General features: G+C 42.1%; 2 protein-coding genes across 3 annotated transcripts; one reads left to right on the forward strand and one right to left on the reverse strand.

The window, feature by feature from the left end:
- Nucleotides 1-1,812: 1,812 nt before the first annotated feature.
- Nucleotides 1,813-9,641, reverse strand: LOC147229395 (uncharacterized). Its single transcript, XM_086155865.1, has 8 exons — nucleotides 9,103-9,641; nucleotides 7,082-7,194; nucleotides 5,781-5,884; nucleotides 5,217-5,391; nucleotides 5,033-5,141; nucleotides 4,548-4,633; nucleotides 3,882-3,952; nucleotides 1,813-3,702 (listed from the first exon to the last, which is right to left on the reverse strand). The coding sequence occupies exons 1-8, from the start codon at nucleotides 9,568-9,570 to the stop codon at nucleotides 2,351-2,353; spliced, it is 2,478 nt and encodes an 825-aa protein (XP_086011991.1). The 5' UTR covers nucleotides 9,571-9,641; the 3' UTR covers nucleotides 1,813-2,350.
- Nucleotides 9,642-11,623: 1,982 nt separating this feature from the next.
- On the forward strand, nucleotides 11,624-20,741 carry LOC147229396 (uncharacterized). 2 transcript variants are annotated; one of them, XM_086155868.1, is made up of 8 exons: nucleotides 11,624-11,720; nucleotides 13,186-13,347; nucleotides 13,714-14,341; nucleotides 14,792-14,930; nucleotides 15,573-15,745; nucleotides 16,728-16,877; nucleotides 17,123-17,361; nucleotides 17,989-20,741. In XM_086155868.1, exons 2-8 carry the CDS (start codon nucleotides 13,303-13,305, stop codon nucleotides 19,231-19,233), a joined length of 2,619 nt encoding a protein of 872 aa, XP_086011994.1. In that variant the 5' UTR covers nucleotides 11,624-11,720; nucleotides 13,186-13,302; the 3' UTR covers nucleotides 19,234-20,741. The 2 variants fall into 2 exon arrangements, with proteins under 2 accessions (XP_086011994.1, XP_086011995.1); XM_086155869.1 differs by having other exon boundaries at nucleotides 17,123-17,343.
- Nucleotides 20,742-21,557: the final 816 nt, after the last annotated feature.

Here is a 21,557-nt window from a genome sequence, read left to right on the forward strand (position 1 = left end):
AGGGCCCTATCCCATCTGTAGGGTGCAGGAAGCACTGTGAGAGTCACCTTCGTTGACTTCTTCAGTGCCTTCAACAGTGTCCAACCCACCCTCCTCAAGGACAAAGTGCTGAGTACGCAACTTCACCCTGAAATCACTGCCTGGATCCTGGTCTGCCTCACAGGATGGCTGCAGTATGTCAGGGTAGATGGCTGTGTTTCAGAGGCCGTGTCGTGCAGCGCAGGAGTGCCCCAAGGTACTGTCTTGTCTCCATTTCTCTTCACCCTCTTCACTTACGACTTCCGGCACAGCTCCGGTTCCTGCCACTTCCAGAAGTTCTCAGATGACACTCCCATCGTTGGATGCAGTCCAAGGAGGTGGTTGTGGATTTCCGTAAGAATCGGAGAAGACCCGTCTCCTACAAGTACCTTGGGGTGCACATTAATAATAAATTGGATTGGTCATACAACGCAGATGCACTCTACAGGAAGGGTCAGAGCATGATGTTCTCCCTGAGGAGACTGAGGTCATTGGCATCTGTAGAAGGCCTCTAAAAAAACCTTCAAACACTCTATGGTAGCAAGCGCACTCTTCTTCGGTATAGTGTGCTGGTGGGGCAGTGCCAGGACTGGTGAGGTCAACAGGCTCAACAAGATGAGGAAAGCCCGGTCGGTGGTGGGACAGAACATGGACCATCTTCAACCAGCAGCAGTGGGCCGGGTGAAGGACAAACTGAGAGCGATCCTGGACAATCCTTCCTACCCCCTTGCACGACAGGCAGCTCCTTCAACCAACGGTTGATCTCACCCTGGTGCAGAAGTGAACGCTTCAGATGCTCCTTTGTGTCCACAGCCATCAGACTGTACACTGTCAACATTGCTGTTCTACAACTCTGGCCAGCCCAAGGTGCATCTGTGCTGCTTCCACAACCTCACCCATTCAAATGTCATACCCCACCTCTGCTCTCTCATCCTTGTTGGTCACAGCCCGCACACATCCTGCCTATTTGTTTATTTTTGTCATCGCTATTGTCATTTAGTTCTGGTTGGCTATTTTTCCAGCCTGTTTCATTATGTTGTCTTTTGTCTCAATTTATATTCAACATACCTGTTTCACTGCTGTGACAGAGGAATTTCCCCAATGGGGAATCACTAAAGTTTCTTATCTTACCATGGACTACTGACCATCAAGACTTTGATGCTTCTGTGACCCTTTCAAGCTTTATAGCAGCCATTTCTTAATCAAAGGTCTTCTGAGACCCCTTTAGAGCAATGCATGGTTTATATCTGGCAATGCTTCTTGAGAACAACAAACTCAAAACTGTGCTTAACAGGAAAGCTTTAATAAACCGCTCATTGATTGGACTCGTCGTTGGCTGACTCAGATTTGCTCTTTGAGGTCAGACTTGGAAGTTAAAACATTTGCAACTTTACACTGTCAAGGTTTACAGGTTGTGCTCACTAAAAGTTTTGGAGCTATTGGTTCAAGGAGACAGTCCATTTTTGAGATTTAAAACCTACATTGTGACCAAAATGCGCACTAATCATGGTAATTCCTAGGGCACTTCTATCATGGAGCTGCAATTGAGGTATGTCCAATAGAACACTTAATCTGTTTCAAAATGGTTACAAAACTGAAACATTGAAAATTCTTTTGTAAGTTTTATCCTTGTATTTGAACTTTTAATCTTTTAGCTAGAGAACCATCTATAAATCATTTTGGGTCAGCTAACTCATGATACAAAAGGGGAACCACCCTGAAAACAGTACAGGTTTAAAAAGTTAAACCTTTGAACGCAGTAATTTTTTACTAAAGGCATGGAAAAGCTTTGAATTTATTATACATTAGCAAGTGCACAGCCAGGCATACACTAAAAACACTTCATTAACAATGAAACAAGTTGCAACACTCTAAAGTGTTGGTGGTCAATGAGACTTCTGGAAGTTAAGTTTCTGAAAAGTACCATGACTCTTGGAAATCAGTTTTAAATCAAACTGAAGTACCAGACAGTTTAAATCAACTGCTAATAGAAACAGTTTCCTCCTGGTTGTCTGGTCATTCACCCCATTGCCGCTCCTTAACCTCACTTCTCATTCTGATAAAATTCCCCCTCTAAAGTCTACACATAACCACCCCTGTGCCAAAAGAGAGGGCTAGCAAATCCAAGCAACTTTAGGTTTATCACTGTCAGGAAAAGCAAGACTCCATGAAGAGGGGGTAGGAATAAAAAAAGTGCTGACAACCACTTGATCAGATTTTACAAGTTTCTTGTATTTTCACTTCTCAATGTAACACAGCCATGAAGTCCCACAATTCCAGAGGCTCCCCTCAGTCTCAGCTGGCTTTGATAAAGCCAACTCTTAGCCCACTTCTATTCAACCATGAGGCTGCTATCAGGGACTTGAAGGGTGGTTGTGTTGGTTCCCACGACAGAATCACTGAGTTTGTTCGGGTACGTCACTAAGCTAGAAGCAAAAGTGATATCTGATCCAACACCAGTCATTTCAAGTACTTCATTAGTGGTTTCCACTTCTCCCGATAATTGCTCAAGGACAGCTTCACCTTCAGTTCCAGAATCACAATCGGTTGAGCCAGCGTCACAGATCACAACTGGGTGAGCGGATTCTGATTCTCTGATCTGTAGACTGGGAAGTCCATCAGGAGATTTTGTGGTTGCAGGGTCACTGGTTTGCTCTGGTATCAGATTAAACTCTATGCTCAAGGATTCATTTGCTGACCTATCAGGGGGTTCTGGATTATCTGAACTAAGGTTGCTCACAGAGTTTCTTCCACCAGAAAAGGCAAAGGAGTCAGTTTCCAAGTTACTGCTGTCAGAGATGCTTTCAGGAAACCACTCTAGACTGTCATTAACGCTGCTGTGGTATCGGGAAGCTCGAACATCAGGGGACAAAGCCTCTGCGTAACTGGAAGGGTGCATGGCATCTTGTCTAATATTGTTGACCATTTCATCCCCGAGTGTATCGTTCGTGGCACTGGAGCCGATTAGAGCACCGTCAGAATTTTCTGTTGCAGAAATTTTAGCTGGCCAAATATTTTCACTATCACTTGCAAGGTTGGAATTTATTCCACTGATGCGGTCAGAAACTTCTGCTGAAGCAACAGTAGATTGATCACTGAGTGACTCAAATTCTGGATCAAGGGACTCATATTCTGAATCAAGAGACTCATATTCTGAATCAAGAGACTCATATTCTGAATCAAGAGACTCATATTCTGAATCAAGAGACTCATATTCTGAATCAAGAGACTCATATTCTGAATCAAGAGACTCATATTCTGAATCAAGAGACTCATATTCTGAATCAAGAGACTCAGAGTCCTTAAACATCTCCCTCTCTTCTGGTCTGGTCTCGGATGGCTCAATGATTGCATCTGGTTGAAACACAGTTGGTAGGCTGCCTTCTATTTCCTCAGTCATTTCATTCTGATGGACTATTGTATCAAGTCTCTGCTCCTCTTCTTCAGCAGGGCGTATTGAGCTCTTTCCAGCAATGGTTTCGTCTGTCTCCGCATTGTCAAGCTCATCCCCTTGATGAAAGACAAATTTTTCGAGCAGTTCCTCCATGCGGTTTCTACCATTATCGTCCTCATCCAAATCCAACCAGTCCTCTTCCTCCTCTTCAGATGAGGTCACCCTCATCCTTGGTTTAGCCTCAGACTCTTGAGAGAGCCAGCCGGGACTGCTGACTGTGGTCTTCATGGCTGACGGGACAATGGCAAGAGGGAATTCAAGGAATGGCAAAATACTGGTCAAAGTCCATGACCGTGCGAAGAGACTTCCCTGATTCAAGATGTCTATAGATTGCATTAACATGCTGTCGTCAAAGCACAATGAGACATGATCCACTTGCATATTCTCTCATTTCAAAGTCACAACTTACACCCCTGCTGCTCAGCACATATGGAATCACAGCAGGAACACACTGAAGGTGGTGCTTCCAGATCCTCCCAGCTGAAAAGAAATTAAGCAATCTTGTCTGAGCATAAATACAAATAAAGCAGGTGGTGTAAGGAATATTGTGTGATAAGCAAGTGCATTTTCTTTACAAATGAAATAGGAAAAATTGTAAGAGGAGAAAGAAGGCAACCTTTCTGGTTGCCAAGTCTGACACTAAAGCTCTTATGATCGCTTGCAAAGCATTCTTGACCAGTAAAAGAACTGCACAAACCTGCTACTGTAGGTACAGTGAATCACTCTTTGAAGCAGCTATTCAGGTGTACATTACCATTTTAAGAAGTACAAATAACCTGAAGTAAATTCAGTATGACTAACTTTAATTGTCATGTTACTTCATAATCTGTTGCATGCCCCCACATACTTGCTTTGATGCTGAGGAATTACATTGGAGAAATGTCAATTCAGCAGGGTTTCAGCACAGTGAAGGAAGTTTCAGACCATAACCACCTTGCTAACAAGGACCTATAGTTGAACATTGACTGTGGTCCTGCATACTGTTCACTTCAAAAACCAAACCACCCTTAAATAGTCTTTGTTATGGGTCAACATGCTACTAATAAAGGGTCTTTTGATAACCCAAGGGTTTTACCTGCCAGTTGTCTTGTTGTAGCTGCAGGACTTTGCAATGTGGGAGGTGCTCATACTGATTGAAACTGAACAGTGGAGGTATAGCATCTGCATAAGGTGAAAAAAAAGGTTATGATGAACTGTGCCAATATTTTGTTCATTTTCACACCATTAAATACCCTACGGGTGAGGAGAAATTGGACATAGGTAGCTGTTACTTCATGTGGGTTCAGGACAGGATTTTTTTAGTGAGGAAAAGGGAAGCCTAAATGAGTTAGGAAAGTCTGGTGTTCAACAATAAAGTCTAATCAGTGTGAGACTATTCTTTACATGGCAAAGTGTTTTAGGGGAACCTATGAAGTTTTCATTTAAAGAAAAAAAAAAAACATTTAGGCCTCACTAAATCTGAGGAATGTTTATAGCAGTAAGATAATAGAACAATCATAGGTTTGACAGGGGGTAAAAAATTTTTTGCATGGAGCGCACCATTCAAGATTTCCACCTCACCTGAGAGATTTGCCCAAAGAGAAAGGAGTCCATTGTAAACTTTATCACATTGTCCATTCTTGACCAGAAGCGAGAGCTGCTGCCTTCTCTCTGGCTGTCTGTCATGCAGCTGCAATCAAACAGCACAAAAGTCAAACAAACAAATGGACAGAAGAATTGCGTACAAGTACCACTAGTGACCAACCCATAATTAGCGATAATGTCCACTCTGGGCATGCTGGTAGAATCTTCTGAGTTTGTGACATAGCAAGAATCTACATTAAGCCTCTCTCCTTTCAACAGGGATCCGGACCAGGCCATAAAATAGATTGGCTCTCCAAGAGAGAACCAGTGGCCTGGGGGGAGGGGCTCCCACGTTTCTTTTGAAACAAGAAACAAAAATCAGTTCAAGAGTACAAACCACATGTAGTTCAAGTTTTGAAAGTGTGTAAATTTCATAGTAATCCAAGGATAGAATGTGCTTGCAAAATGAAGCTAAGATGCTCGAAACAAATACTATATGAAGCTAATTGACCTTATATTAGCATATCTGCAGGGGGGCCACATTAATGGAAGTTTCAGAAGAATGCGGGCCAAAATATATGAATAAGTCTAATTTTTTAATGGCATGTCTGACCTCCAAGTATAACGGTACAAGGGAAAGTGGCTTGATTAAAAAACTGTACTAGCAATATTTTAAATAGCACTCTTTAGGAAGTCATCTTGTGCAAAAACATTAGCCACACTACAAGCTTAAAAAGATAATTACCGTCGCAGACATTGAGGTTGAAGTGGAGTTTACTCCTCAGACTCTTCAGAAAGCTTGTGGGGTGAACGAGAGGTCTGAAGCCAACTTTGAAGGAGTAATGGAATCTGCAAGGGTTTTTTGTTTTCCACACATCAGCAAATCACTTTGAGTAACATTACTATCAGTGCACGGACAAGTCCATTCCACTGCCTTTGCTTAAGTCCTATTGGCTTACAATTAACACTCAAGCCTGTCCATCGAGAATTTCCAGCGGGTTTTAAAAAAGCACATCGGTAACAGAGATCAGAATTTTAAAAAGAGAAAATTTACTAGTGTACTGAATTTCCAGCCTTGATGCAACGCAATTTTTTTAACGGTGTAAAAACAAGCCCAAATCATGAAGTGCCCTTTGGCTCCAACAACCTTAAAATCAGGATAATTCAAGAAGGGTAGGAAAGATGAGACTAGGGGTTCACATCCAATACAATTATTTACATGGTCAGCTGGGAGATGTGGTGTGGGCAGAGGAAAAGGGCAAAGAGGGCACTGACTGTTCCATCTGATTTACCAGGCCACCTGACTATGGTATAAACAGATGGCAGTTGGTGCAGAGGCCCAGTGTGTAGAATCCTGTTTCTGCTGCCAGGAATGAGTTATTTCAGGAGCACCTTTTGAAGCAAAGCAGTACTGTAGATAACTGCAGCCTCATTCTAGTATTTTTTTTGTAAAAACAAAACAGGAAGTTGAGTTAGAACACAAGATCAGCTATGAAAATGTATCTTAACCAATCTACAGGATTAATAAGTCTACCTATTCCTTGAGTTCCAAAAAATCCTGTCTGAGGGAGCAAGGTTTAGATGGTTCTTCAATTATTGCACACAAGAGGTGTGTATATTTGCTTTATAATGCAAAGTCAAATAGTGTGGTTCTCTAGGGGCTTACACTAACCAGTAAAAACAAAAAAAAAAAGGAAGCTGAAAAGACAGCTTGTGCCTATTTGAGGGGGTGGGCATTTCAGAACAATGCATTTAATTTCCAAATAAATGTTAAAGGATAATATAGTACAGGATTTAGCACTAGAGCAAGACAGTTGTGATATCCAGGTATTTAAGTACAGTAAAACCTCAGGCAAGCTACAATGATAAAGAATATGACCAATTGTTTCCAGAAAAATCAAAAACTCATACTAGCACTGACCGTGCTTAGGCTTGAATTCATCAAAACATTAGCTTGAAAATACAAGATGTATGCAGGTCTGCCATGAACTGAGGTTCCTTGATAGTTTTCCAAACAAATTTAAGTTTTACTTTGAAACAAAATACCTGTTGTAATGGCAATGGATAGGAAGGAAGAGGGGTACTGTTCGGGTGATGTATCCCTCTGAGAGGGGAGTGTAACTCAGAATGAAGGTGTACACAAGTTGACCATCAACAACCTGGAAGGACAGGAGTTACAGAGTCATTATTTCAGCCCAGTTCATAAAAAAAAAAAATCTCAGGAACAATAATCCAAGTCAGATTCTTATTTATTGAAAAAAAGAATGTATGTCAGTGGTACTCCAAATTAAATATAATCCTCATTTCTCACATTGAAGACACTTGTCGTTACCAATTAGCCGGGATTCAAGGTCACAATTAGGCTGGGCAAACCCAGCTGTCTTTGGGGTGACAAGCAGGGTACGCCCTGGACTGTAGCCAATCACAGGGCCACAAAAAGGCAACCAGTCACATGTCTGGGCAATACACTCTGCAATGTTTCGGATTGTGGAGGAAGCTCATGCTGGCAGAGGATGTGTACGCAAACGCCACATATAAAAGGCTCTGGTGGGGATTAAATGAGAAACTCCCTTGGGTACCATCCTTGACGTGACAAGCAAAAGAAAGAGTCAGGTGTCAACAGAATGATGGTTTAATTCTTCCTCTGGCTTTTCCCTTCAGCGGTTGCCACAGCAAATCAACTTTCTCCATCTAACCCTATTCTCTGTATCCTCCTCACACAAAAACTACCTTCATATCCTCTCTCACCACATCCATAAATCTTCTTTGATCTTCGGGACCTCTTTCCTGGCAGCTCCAATTCCAGCATCCGTCTACCAACATATTCACTATCCTTCCTTTGTACATGACCGGACCATCTGATTCTGGCCTCTCTGGTCTTCTCGAAAACATCTAACATGTGCTGTTCCTCTGATAGACTCATTCCTGATCCTATCCATCCTGGTCACTACCAGAGAGAACCTCAACATCTTCATCTCTGCAACCTCTAGTTCTGCCTTATCATCATTGTAACTGTTTCCAGGCCATACAGCATCACTAGTCTCACCACTGTCTTGTGCACCTTTCCTTTCATTCTGGCTCAGTCTTTTATCACACAGTACCCCTGACACTTCTCTCTACCCATTCCAACCTGCTTGGACTCATCTCTTCATCTCTTTTCCACACTCTCCGTTGCTCTGGACGGTTGACCCCAAGTATCTGAAATCCTCCAACTTCTTGATCGCCACTCCCTGTAGCCTCAACGTTCCATCCAAATTCCTCTCATTCACACACATATTCGGTCTTGCTGCGACTAACTTCCATTTCTCTTCTTTCTAGAGCATACCTCCACCACTAGATTTTCCTCAACCTGTTCTCTGCTCTCACTACAGATCACAATGCCATGTGCAAACCTCATGGTCCATGGAGATTCCTGTCCAACCTCATCTGTCAGCCTGTCCGTCATCACTGCAAACAAGAAGGGGCTCAAAGCTGATCCCTGATGGAGTCCCACCTCCAATTACCCCTACAGCCCACCGTACCACTGTTTCACAGCTAGCATACATGTCCTGCACCAACATACTTCTGCCACCCCAGATATCCTCATACAATACAGAGTTCCTCTCTCAGCACCCTGTCATATGCCTTTTCTAAGTCTACAAGAATGATTGCTTAATGACCAACACATATGGTAGAGAAAATAGTTTTCAAATGGAGGACCAGGGACTTCCTGGAGTTTTACCCCTTCTGTGGTCATCACAAGTAAGGATAAAATTGTCTGTTTAATATGAAACTTCAAATATCTGATCATTTTGTCAGATTGGAGTTATTACTTTTACTGTAATAGGTCTATGAACTTTTTTTTTTTATAAACCAGTTGCTTGAGAGGCATCCAGATTGACCAAAATACTGAATCAATGGGAATTGAGGAAAATAAAGTATCAAGGATTTATAGCAAAAAAAAAAAAAAAAAATTAAGGATGTCATTCTGTAAACAATTCCCTGGTTTACCTCTGTGAAATCAAGTCTATTCAATATATTTTTCTTTATTTTCCAAGTTGGCCAATGTGGCTCCGGGCGTAGCCTACCTTGGACGTCGCGCCGCACTCGTTCAGTCCGCTGCGGAAGTACAGATAACGCGGGGTGACGCCGAAGACCGGGCAGGTTCCCAGTCTGAACAGGGATGGAACGGTCCAGGCACGCAGCTGCAGTCGGTCCGCACGTACGTCGACCTGGTCCGACCCGCACCAGGTGTCCACGGCGGTTGTACCTACGATTTGCGTGGCGCGGCCCGGTAGGTTTAGCGGTAGCAGCAGCGCGGTTATGTCAGCGGGAAGCGTCCACGCGTCTTGGCCCGGTTCTCGAAGGAGCGGTTGAAATAGCTCTTTAGCTAGCAGCGGCTCCGGCACGTCCCGGTACATGGGCAGTTGATAATAGGCGGCTCCACCTGCGGCGACTCCCGGATTCACCCTCTTAGACCACGTCAGGAGCTGGGCCGGACCCGCCACGGCTAAACCGCAACACGCGGTCCAAAAGAGCCCGGCAACAGTCAACATGACGAGAAGAATATGAGCCACACGAGTGGGCCGCAACTCATGTGCCCCGTGGGACCTTATTAACACACCTGCTGGCCTGCTGATTGGAAACCTATCAGCTGATTCCAATGTGCTGCCCTGGACGCAGAGACAAGACTCTCAGTGTTTGCCATTCCTTCATTAAACTCATCCAAAGTACTTCTACACAGTTGAGAAAATAACCCCAACGCAAGTTAAAGTACTACTTTCAACCCCCCAATCGCAGTGGTACTTAACCTTGTTTGAGGTACTGAATCCCACCGGTTTCATATGCACATGCGTTGAACCCTTCTTTATTGGAAAAATATGTATTTTCAAATTCAAGACACAGGTATGTGTTTTATTGGCGCGCAAAATGAACCGTGCAGCAACATCACGGCTTGAAATCAGATCTGCAACTACTTGAGCCAAGATATCTTTGCCCATGTCCTCTATTCTATCGCTGATGGTGTCATTGGAAAAAGGAATTTGGAATAATTCAACTTCAGACGCTTTTCCTTGCATGATATTCGCCTTCTTCTATACAGCCGGTTTTATGAGTGTTTCAACGATGGAGTGTGGTTTGCCCTTTGCGATCAGGTAAAAGCATCTTCGTACGGTGCTGTGAGATTCGGTTTGTTGATGGGTACAAAGCCGGGAGCAGCCAGGGTAGCATTTTCATCGAATGTGCCTCTCTTCACCTTAAATTCGGCAAGTGTTCCGTCATACATTTGAATCCATATTGTACATATTCGTCCGACCACTTTCTTTGTTTGCTGGATCATAATTAGTATAATGGGATTGAAATATTAAGTAAGAAATCACATGACACGACAGTAACATGTTGACTACTGAGCGTACCAAAATCCCTGCGGCACAGATAAGCCAAGCAATGTAGCGTGATCACCTGCAGCCAGTGATGACATGAATTTTGAGTCAGGTGTGTGTCTTGACCGCCGCCGAACCCCTGGGGTTCGATCGAACCCAGGTTAAGAACCACTGGTTTAAAGCGTAACTTGGGAATCTAAAATAAATGAGAACCTTTTTTCATCTAAGGTTCTTAATAGGCATTGCTACACTTGTGGATGTTGCAGGCCAATTATATCTCGACTACTTGAAACACCTTTTAGATAATGGATTCTGTGAAATCAATCCATTGGTTGTGTCGCAGTCCCCCAAGAAACGACTCACGAAAAAGCCAACCGATGACTCTGGAAAACAGAAAATTGGGCATTTTGGTTTTGGCCTTTTTCAAGTCCATAGGGTATTTTAATTTGACCTTCTTCAAATCCACACATGAAAACCATGTCCCTTTTACCCTCGTAGAAATGGAATAATAGAGATAACTTTGAAATACACGATTTTGTCTAACTGCTTAATGATACAGCTGTCATGAAATTTGTACTACAATAAATATTGTTGAAGTTAGCTTTAAAGAAAAAAAAGTGTCCATTTGTAATCTTGACAGTGAACAACAGCTATGTTTCCCAATTCAAATTAGAAACCTAGAGCCACAGATATCTTGTGGGCAAATGTACGAAATAAAAGTAAATGCAATTTATTATTTTCATTTTTTTCACACGAGATAACTTAAAAGCTTTGCAAATGATTCGACATTTCTAGTTATTAGAGCGTTAGAGGTGGGGTCATATGTAAATGTATATCTTCAATTGTCAGCGCATGCCACGCCCACCTAAAGTGATTTTTGGCGGCTGGCAGCTCCCACGCCGTAATAAAAACAATAAACGCGCAATAGAAAAAATAAACGTTCGCTTACATGGCCGTGGGAGAGGGTACTGAAATCTACAAAGCGCGCCTCAATTTGACGTGGAAACCGAGCTAGATCGCGGCCGGCGATGAATTCGAGTTACTTGAACTTACACCCACCGGATCCACGGTGATGGCGGACCGACACCTACTTCCGGGTCACGTGTTCGAGCTGTTTCTACCGTTGGCCGGCGCGACCGTAGTTACGGTTTTAGACGCGCCTTGAAATGTAGCCTGCCTGCGCTCCTAGCGGCACACCGAGCCTCTCGGCTCAATAATAAGGACACATCTTTAATGTGACTTGTTCCAGGTTCATGTTGGCAGGTCTGATCAACGTCCTGTCAGTGTGCCCAGGATGTAGCGTAAGGCCGGTTATCGTGCTGGAGGTGGGTGATCAATTCGATCTATTGTCTCATCAATTCTTTGTTAACGACTATTATGACTAGAATAGAAATGTCCGCTGTGATGTAGCCACCTGCTTATAACGCGTGATGTCTGACTGTTCGGGATTAGACAGACAGAAATGTTGGCTGTCATCCACACTCACTGTTATAAATGATAGACACCGATGTAAATGTACAGCTGGTAATAGCAAACCGACTCAAGGCGAAACGTGATGTATTGTAGTGCATTCATGTGCCTACTGTGTGAAAATGTCCACTTTAATTTGCTGCAATGTTCATTGGTGCAAGACTTGTATATTAGGCCTAATGTTAGACCCCAGTCTGCACACGCTCGTTGCTCCTTTAAGCATAATCACTTGAAAATGTACGCGCAACCATCTTTTAAAACCCTTTTTGATGTGTGGGACATTTTCTGTGATTCTTGCCAAATTCCACCGCATACTTCAAATCAATGAAATCACCTAGTAGCAGTTGTCTATTGAGAGTACATCAATATTGACCGAGATCCAGTGTTGTATTGTTCCATAATATCAACCCTCTATCGTGGTGCCTTTGAGCAAGCTATGCTTTGAACATGGTGCAGACTATGAATGTCTTTTGGTGTGTGCAAAATTGGATAACCGGGCTCAAACAGTGTATCTTAATGTTTGGCAATTCAGTTTCCGCTACTTTTAATGGCAGCAGTTTCAAGGACATGCTCACAACAGTGTGGTCAAATAAATGTATGTGAGAGTCAAAGGCGCAGAAGTACAGACACTCTAATGACATCTGCACCACTGTTACATCCCTCCCAGATCATCAATTAATATAAACTGTGTTTTTCTCAACTTAAATTTAAGTCAAAATCTAGAATAAACTGTAACATAAAAAATAAAATAGTCCAGACCCCAAGGCAGTGAGTACCAAGAAATTATTTCAAAAAGAAAATGGTAACCCGGGTCAAATGTGCACCATTTCACACCCAGTCTGTTGGTTAAAAATATAGCTAAATTCCTGTATACCTGTTAAATATTTAATAAAAGCATTCTGAAAACTGTTTGAAAATCAACATCACAGATTTCTAAAAAGTGTATTGATGAGTATTTTGATGCTTGAAACACTAACGCTCAAACGAGGCATTTTCAAAGTAAAAGTAGGAATAAGGATATAATCAGAAAGAGATTGTAGTTGGAAAAACTTTAATTCATTAATGAATACATTTTCTGCACACTATTTACAGTTGATCTCGCACATAGATCGTGTGTACTGGATGTTTTGGAATTTTTTTTTTAGGGGTGTCAGGGGGAAGAGGGCATCTCACTATATCACACTATATATGGATCATAAAGCCCTGAAAGTTACACTGCCCATTTGGATAATCAGATAAAATGTATGTGAGTTTTCTGTATTGTATCTGCCTTTGTCTTAACACATTTTTTTATGATATATTTTCCTGACTCCACTCCAGGACACAGTGGGGGACTTTATATTTCCACACCTATAGAGAGAGAAGAAGCTCCTTAGACAAAAGGAAGATAGAAGAGGCCGCTGTAATTCATGTGCCCCTTAGTGTCAGACGTACAAGATGAGTGCAGACAGACCCAAACGGAATATCATCAAGAAAAAATATGTAAGCAGGAGTAATTTTCTCTCTATGACTATGATTGGACTCGTTCTGTCTCTCCATATATGTGTGTGTGTGTGTGTGTGTGTGTGTGTGTGTGTGTGTGTGTGTGTGTGTGTGTGTGTGTGTGTGTTTGTGTTTGTGTGTGTATAAAGAGGGTAAAATTACATAATTAATAAAGCAAAAGACTATAGTTAAAAACCGAAGTGATTATTCATATTCTTAAGCTAACTATGAATTGTTACAGCATTTTTTATGATGCCTTGTTGACAATCGTATTGAAAGGTCCTATTAGGCCTGTATTATCCTGTTAAGTAATACTAATCAAAAGAGGATTAATATGAAGTGTTCTGCGTGTCTGTGACTCTGCAGGACATTAGTGATGGGATGCCATGGTGTGAAGAACGTTTGGTCCGCAAAGTTCTTTTCCTCTCCCTCAGGGAATTCAGAGACACACACCGTGCCAAACACAAACACTCACACATACGCACACACAAACACAAACTGGCGTCAAAAAATACACTCTCGCATGCGCAACGAAAGACAAAGGCGCACCAACAAAGAACTACACACAGACCACAGAACACACGGAAATCAACACACAGCTCACAGAAGATCCACATTTCCAAGCACCTGCACCCCCATGAACACAGCAACAAAGTGCAAAAAACAAACTTGCCTCAGGACTCACATACACCAAAATATAAATGTACACACTCACTACTGAACGTGCAGGCACAATCTAAGATGTGTGGAGGAAGAACATCGCAACCTACACAAGACAATGCACACATATTACAGAATAATACAGAATCCACCAGAACACTAAGATCTCACAAGACACAAAACACAGTCACACTGCTCGACACTAAATCTGCTAAAAACACACTTGGCATTCAGCACAAAACCTCAGCGAAAAACACCTGCTCACCTGAACATACTCCGGCACTGCTGAGCCCAACCAGGACGCTGAGGTCCCGCTCGCCTAAAAACCTCAGCGGTGAGTGCCAGCCTTTTTCTGCTCAGAGCCAACTGTAACTGTGTACAGCTACTCCAGAGGTTTCTTTTTTCTCAAGCATAATTTTTTTGATAAATAGAACCAACTTGGACATCCACAAAATATTCACTTGTGTATATATCCAGTGTATATAATATAAAATCTGCTCAAAAAAAGTGGCTTGTTTGAAGCAAAAATGTTATTCTTTACATTACTCTGTCCTTTTATAAGCTTGTCAAAATGGTAAACTTTTTAATAAGCCTACCATTTTGCCATAAAGCCAAAAATTTCTGCTACAGCCTTCTGAAGCCTCGATGATTAAAAACATCAGTGACAGACTGACAGCATTTTGTTTGCCTCCTGAAATTCATTCATTACATGACATTCTATTTAAAGATCAGTTCATGATTTCAAGGAAAAGGTAAATAACTTCATTTCAAACTCTTCTCGCAGGCCCGGTAGTTAATGGCGTCACCCAGCGTCACTCGCTACTTTCAGCCAATCCCAGCTGGAGATGGTCCTTACAGACACGATCTCAACAGCGCAGACCTGCCAGCATCAATTGTGACAAGGATGACCCAGCAAGCAAGAGGTCAGCTACTCTTACACTTTTATTAAGCTTTATACAAATAGTATAATCTTTGTTAATGCATGTACCTGTACAATAGCTATTGTGATCTTTTATCAGTTGTAGTGTGTTTGCGCGAGAACATTTCATCCATGTTATGGAACACTTATATACTAAAGTCAAAGGAGGTCTAATAGAATACCAAACTCTCAACTATATCATAAGTTTCATTAGTTTTTTTCTCACATTCTTCATTATTTTTGGAATTAGACTTAAGTTAAGGGAGGAGTATGTCTCCCCCCCAGATGATTGTCCTGCTTTCTTTCTCCGATGGAGACCAGAGATTTGATTACTAGCCCCATCAACTCTCATGATTCAGAATGATTGCTTGTAAATCTTTAATACAAGTGATATTCATACCATATTAGAAAGGAATTAAAGGCCTATCTCTTTTATTGATATGTGACAAACATAAGCCATTGGTGATATTAGCATTCTTATACTTGGGCATTCACTTAAAAAAGAAAGACTTCCAACAGGGGTCTGTGGGTTATTACACAGGTCCACAGGGGTTTAGATTGGTTGATGAAGAATAAAAAAAAATTGTTGTAGAATGTCTATAACAAGTGTTTGCATGTATGTGTCTGTTTCTGCACACACATGCAGGCCGAGGCTTCAAGCACAGAGGAAATTTGCCCAGTCCCCCCCCAGCTCTCCAGGTCCCCCAGTGATGATGACGTCACCTCAATGTAATCACAGTCATAATTTGGCTGTAGTCACCTGTCTGACCAGGCGGCGACCCAAGACTGAGGACTTCCTGTCTTTTCTGTGCTTGAGAGGTAAAACTGCCTGAATAGCAAGATCTGAACTGAGGTCTTTCACTGCACCCTGTGTCATACAATGGAGCGCTGTCATATGAAGAGAAGGAAGTGACACAGAATTTCTTCCTCAATTCTTGTTGCTCCTGGTGTATTCCACAGTCACTGAATAGACTTTCAAAGCCCCGTTGAAGAGAGCTTTTCCTCACCAACAACAATAATTAGAATAGTGAGCACTACCATTGGCACTATACCACTCTTTATTATCCAAATGTAGCCTCAGAGGATAAAGGGGTGGCTGGTGGTGATACACAGGTTGGCTTCGAATCGTAAATCGTGCCCCAGTGGATTCGAGGTTCACTGACATCTTCCAAATAACTTCCTTTCGCACGCCTTGCAAGATCCATTTTATCTTTAGCAAACAGTCCTATAGCCATCACCTCCTACTTGTTTTCGTATTAAGTATTTTGTTTCACCGTGTGGGTGAGATGTTGTACTTTTCTTATTCATTTTGCGTGATGAAATATTTTGTGTCTACTTGTTTTTGTTTGTTATTTTCTTTGATTTTGTTTTATTTCAAACTGGCAAACTAACTTTCTTTGGAAAAATACATAAACAAATACAAATGGCATATATTATTATGATTTATTTACATCTATTGTGCTTTCAGATGAACTTTATATCATTACTAAGAGCTTAAGTTTGCAGATATATCAAAGGGGATTTATAGTGGCGCTAAATATAGAGTGCACAAGTAAAATGTGCTTTGAATAGCCGGGTTTGGATTTGATGGATGGAAAGCCTGTCACTTTATTCAGCAGTGCTTTGAGAAAACAAAAAGATGTGCTTGAATAATTCGAATATCAACAACTATTAAATGGCCCATGAAATGTCCAGGGGTAAAGAAAGATAACCCAGACAAAATAATATCTGTACCTTCAGGTCGGTACATCTGGAATTAATTACAACTACATTAATGAAGGTGTTTCCTCTGTCGCCTCAGGTTCAGCAGCGTTGCCTAGCAACATGGCCTTCTTAGTGAGCGGACGAGAGAAGGAACTAGCCAGCACTCAGCATCTTTCTCCACGTGTTTCCACCAATCACAGGACTGCACTGGAGGGAAAAAACATGAGCATATTCAGGAAAAAAACAGGTGCATCTGATGACCCACTTTGTGTTCATGTCTGGATTTCACCTTTTAGGGATCATGGTTCTTTATTGTATTTTACCTCGGGTACATATACTGGTGCAACATAAATAGGGCTTGGCAGTCAGGATAGGCACATTGGTGGTGGGATGTGTAATATCATATAAATTGTATGATAAATTTATGACATTGACTGTGTGTCTAGCACTCCAGATTCAGTGATGTGCTCCTCTCTCTCATCTTTCCCACAGTAGAGCGAGGTGACAGGTCTCTGACGGGGAAACTCGGGGGCTCTGAGCCTGCTGCTATCGGCTCCTTCTGCCCTCTAACTGCCCGTGCTCAGAGAAGGAAGGAGCGAGAGAGGAGGGAGGAGGCGGAGGGGGAGGAAAGGAGAAAGAGAGAGGGGAATGGGGAGAACAGTAGAGATGGGGCGAAGAGGCACCACCTGAGACCCCGACAGCTCTCCCTACAGGTTAGGAGGACTGACAAGGTCTGTTCATCTTCTTTACATTCTTCACAATTTGACATACTGTATCATCAGTTTAGTCTAATATTCATTCAATAATTACTGTGCAAGAACAGGACGTGTCACTGTCTTTATCTCACTTGGCTTTATGATCAGCAGGGAAAGCAAATACAAAGTTATAGAAAAACATATGGCTGTTAACAGTTTATGGACAATATGCACAAGCAAATCACTTGAACTGAATGTTATTTGATATTGTTACACTTAACTTTATCATATATTTACCTGGTTGAATTAATTATACTCCAAGACTAGCCCCTTCTTTTCTTCTCATTTGAAAGCTGTCTGTTATAAGATAAATAAGAGGCATTACTCTCTTAAACCTATGACTAGGTCCCCTCGAAGACCTTCATAAATTACTTTAAAACGCTTGTTCCTCATCCCTCTGTGTGCTCTACCGGTCAGATAAGGCTCATTAAATGTCCTTAGAAGGATGTTTGTGGTTAAGCTAAAACCTCTATATCAAGATTTGTTGGCCTTATCGAAACCCTCTACTTCTGTCTTAATTAACCGGTAAAATCTACCCAAGCACCTCGGTATATCTCTCGTGCAGTCGCTCAGCTGGTACCGTGATCTGTCTGTGTGTTCCAGGTGGCTGTGGTGTCCAGACTCTCTGAACACAGAACCTCCTTTGTCAGGTCAGTCCCATCTTTAAGTTCGAGGACAGGGGTTGGTGACGAGCCAACGAGCAGACGAGCCCCAGGGAATTGCACAAGGCCTGGCAATACCTGCAAACCAAGAGGTCACCTCCAAAGCAGAGCCCAGGAAACCAACAGCAAACACCTCTCCCGGCACAGTAACCACCAGCTGCCTCAAAATCAGCGCCTTCCTCTCAACCACCAAACAGTTCCTAGGTACTATAGCAACCCCAAGACTCTCCGAAGTCTTCAGAACTCAGGAAGAAATCCAGGCAGAACTTCAGCCCCGATGCAGTGTAGTAATGGTTCAGCCATCAAACAGCTAAATGAAAACCCTGGGGTTGTGAGGCTGTCGAGAAGGAGGAGGGGCCTCCCGCCAGACTCCAACCCCGTCCCTCTGAACCCGTCTCTCATAAGCAACTCTTCAAAGAAGTGCAGGACGGTGCACTGCGATGATGATGATGGGGTCCAAGCTGAAAGTAACTGCACTGCTAGTGAGACCCCAGAGGAGACCAACAGTGCTAAAGATGTGACACTAGAAAGCCTGAGCCATATGAATACGACCACTGGCAGCCATGATGAAGAACTTACACGAGACAGAAGTGGCCACAATGAAGGGATGAGTCAAGCAAGGGACAGTTGTGTTACCGATGAGTTTAAAGACAAGTTCAGCGTGTGTGAGTTGAGTGTGGCAGGCACGGGATTGGATCCCAGCGGAGAAAAGCTCAAATACAAATGTGACCTAAGCCCAGTCCACGAGGTAATATGCAGACAAATGAGGGAAAAACGACTTCAAAGAACTCTGCCAGCTTCATCAGCACCCATCAAGACAATTACCAGGACTACCGTAGTTTCGAGGACTGTTACCAGAGCTGCCAGCATGGCAACTAAAGCTGCTATCAACTCAGTGAACACTACACACACACACCGTGACCCACCAGCCACTAACTCTGCCAAGCACACTCCTAAGGGTATCAGAAAATGCACTAGCAAGGACATTTCCAAGTTTACTTCACCAGCCAGCAGCTACTCCGTCCAGAACTCCAAATTTGCTGCAGAGGACTCCTCCAAGGACTCTGCAAAGGACAGTAGCTACACTAGCACTTCCAAGGGCTCTATGAAGCGTCTTAGCCAGACCAAGTCTTCTACCTCAGCCATTAAGACCAGGACCAGCCCAAGAATCCTTCTGAAGCGCTAACCAACACACAAAGCATGTCTGAAATGATCAGAATCACGATGTGCGGTATTCATAATCTATCACTTAAATATTTCAGACAAACCACTCCTGGATAGTGACTTTGTTTTGTTTTATAGATTATATCAATTCCTACTACACAAGTTAAATCATTGCATCACAGCAATGTAATGTCAATAACATCAAGATGGATTTAAGGTGTGTATTTTTGTTTGTTTGTTTCTTGTTTCTTGTTTCTTGTTTTTTAACTTAAGATTCAACCTACCTAAACGACTGCCATTTCTTTTTAGCAGCCGTAATCTGCTCAAGGTTTTCAACATAGAAGTTGAATGGTGCTTCTCGTCTTCTATCTTTACCAGTATTGCTTGACAAGCTCGGTAAAAGGATTCTGGTTTTTCAACCTGGCTCCTGTTTTTTCATGTGTTTTGTTGTAAAGTAGAGGTTTTCAAAGTGGAAGGTAGGCCTCAATACAGTTCCAGGGGAGGATCAGTCAATAGAAGTAAAAGGATATTATATCAGCTATCAAAACCATAGGGCCAACTAAATGTATGTGCATTAGTTAAATATATATTAGAGAATAATGTCAATATTGGGATTTTTACTGCTTTTCTCTTTCCCAGACTCAGAAATAATTAAATGCCTCAAGGCAAATATTTTTTTTATTATTATTTGATGTAGTCAGAAGTTGTCACCCAGTGATATTAGCCTGCTTAGGCTCTGTTGTTTAGCAGAATGGTTGAATATGTCTGTGACTGTTTCCCAAACCCAAGACGATGTCCTTAAAAGTTTCTTTTTGTCTGAGACCCAAATTCTGTAATGACTATCAACATAACCATAAGCTTCTGAGTGAGTTAATGCAGGGGTCTGTCTGGCATGCTTTGTCCAGTCCAAAAGAAAGAGTCTGTAACTTTGCATACATTTTACCTTGGGAACCACTGATCAAAATGATTACAAATAAACAATGATTTGTGTTTGGTCCTTTCTGATTTGTTCCACAAAATTTGAAGATTACATTTGAGGAAAAAAGTCAAACTAACGGTACATTGTTTCCAACCATGACCAGTCTGACTGGGGTTAGGACAAGCAAAAGAAGAAATTGAACACAAAAGCGCCTTTTCTTTTTGAAACGTGTTTATGTAGAGGTCAGGAGGTCAGCTCAAGTCTTTCTTTTATCAGCATGACATTGGCTGGGACCTATTTAAGTTTAAAAAAATGCCTTTTATGTTACAAAACAGATTAATAAATAACTTATGAAAATTCATTTTTTGATAAATATTATCAATCTTGAGACTTCAAGTGACCAATAATGTAAAACTCGACACGTCATATTACTGGAGACATTTAAGAGTCAAGTACCTTGTGCTGGTTGTATTTCATTAAAATTTGGAAATTATAGGAACATTGTTGCTGCAATATTTCAACTGCACTTCCATTACAGGGAAAATTACAAAAGAACTTTGTTATTTACCTGATTTTACATAGTTTTCAATGACAATTTTCTGTGTCCTGAAATGTGTTTTGACAAATTAAAAGCGTTTGGAAATACCCTCCCTCCTAATGTTCACAATGCTTTACATGCAAACTCCACACAGAATGCCCGCCTGTTAGGATCAAATGAGGAACCTTATTTCTTTGAGGCAGAAGTGCTGGCCACCGCTCCAACCCCTAAAAAAAAAAACGCAACACAGTAAAAAAACTCAACAACACTACTTGGGACTCATATGCAACAACAAACAAGTGGGGCTTCAGCTTTGCTTTAAATACGTCAACAGAACAGGCCTTCCTGATGTCAAGAGGCAGTCCCCTCTACAATGTTGATGCAAGACAAGAGGCCCTCTCACCAGCAGTCTTTTTTGGTAGACACACAAAATTATAGAACCCTGGGAGCACCAGGCACGACTTCACCAAGTGAGATAATTTGGACGGTGCACTATCATCAGCCATTTCATAGGCGCGGAGCAACACCATAAAAAAAAAAAAAAAAAAATTAAAATAATAAAAAATCTTCTTTCGGCTTTTCCCTTCAGGGGTCGCCACAGCGAATCAACTTTCTCCATCTAAACCTATTCTTCTTGTGCTTGTTCTTCGACCCACAGTAGCCCAATTTCCATTAGTACCCTGTAGGTCATCAGTACCAATGGCGGTCGTTGTTAACCCGGTCCACGACCGATCCGGTATGATATGGTTATGGTTGACTTGCATGTTTGGTTTTGGCAAAAGTTTTACGCCGGATGCCCTTCCTGACACAAGCCTCTGCATTTATCCAGGCTTGGGACCAGCACAGGGAGACACTGCTCTGTGCCGCTCTGATGCTGCATTAATTAAAA

Source organism: Fistularia commersonii, chromosome 11, assembly GCF_037954325.1.
Source record: "Fistularia commersonii isolate RoL2024-O1a breed Wild chromosome 11, RoL_Fcom_v1.0, whole genome shotgun sequence".
NCBI lineage: Eukaryota > Metazoa > Chordata > Actinopteri > Syngnathiformes > Fistulariidae > Fistularia > Fistularia commersonii.

What these genes read in the sequence shown, in the direction of transcription:
- LOC147229395 (XM_086155865.1), bottom strand. Translation starts at nt 9,570, where the DNA reads ATGTTGACTGTTGCCGGGCTCTTTTGGACCGCGTGTTGCGGTTTAGCC. An exon ending in AGTGCGGCGCGACGTCCAAG is followed by an intron (nt 7,195 to 9,102) that starts GTAGGCTACGCC and finishes CTGTCCTTCCAG; the next exon opens with GTTGTTGATGGTCAACTTGT. An exon ending in ATCCATTGCCATTACAACAG is followed by an intron (nt 5,885 to 7,081) that starts GTATTTTGTTTC and finishes AAACCCTTGCAG; the next exon opens with ATTCCATTACTCCTTCAAAG.
- LOC147229396 (XM_086155868.1), top strand. Translation starts at nt 13,303, where the DNA reads ATGAGTGCAGACAGACCCAAACGGAATATCATCAAGAAAAAATAT. An exon ending in GATGACCCAGCAAGCAAGAG is followed by an intron (nt 14,931 to 15,572) that starts GTCAGCTACTCT and finishes ACACACATGCAG; the next exon opens with GCCGAGGCTTCAAGCACAGA. An exon ending in AGGTTAGGAGGACTGACAAG is followed by an intron (nt 17,362 to 17,988) that starts GTCTGTTCATCT and finishes TGTGTGTTCCAG; the next exon opens with GTGGCTGTGGTGTCCAGACT.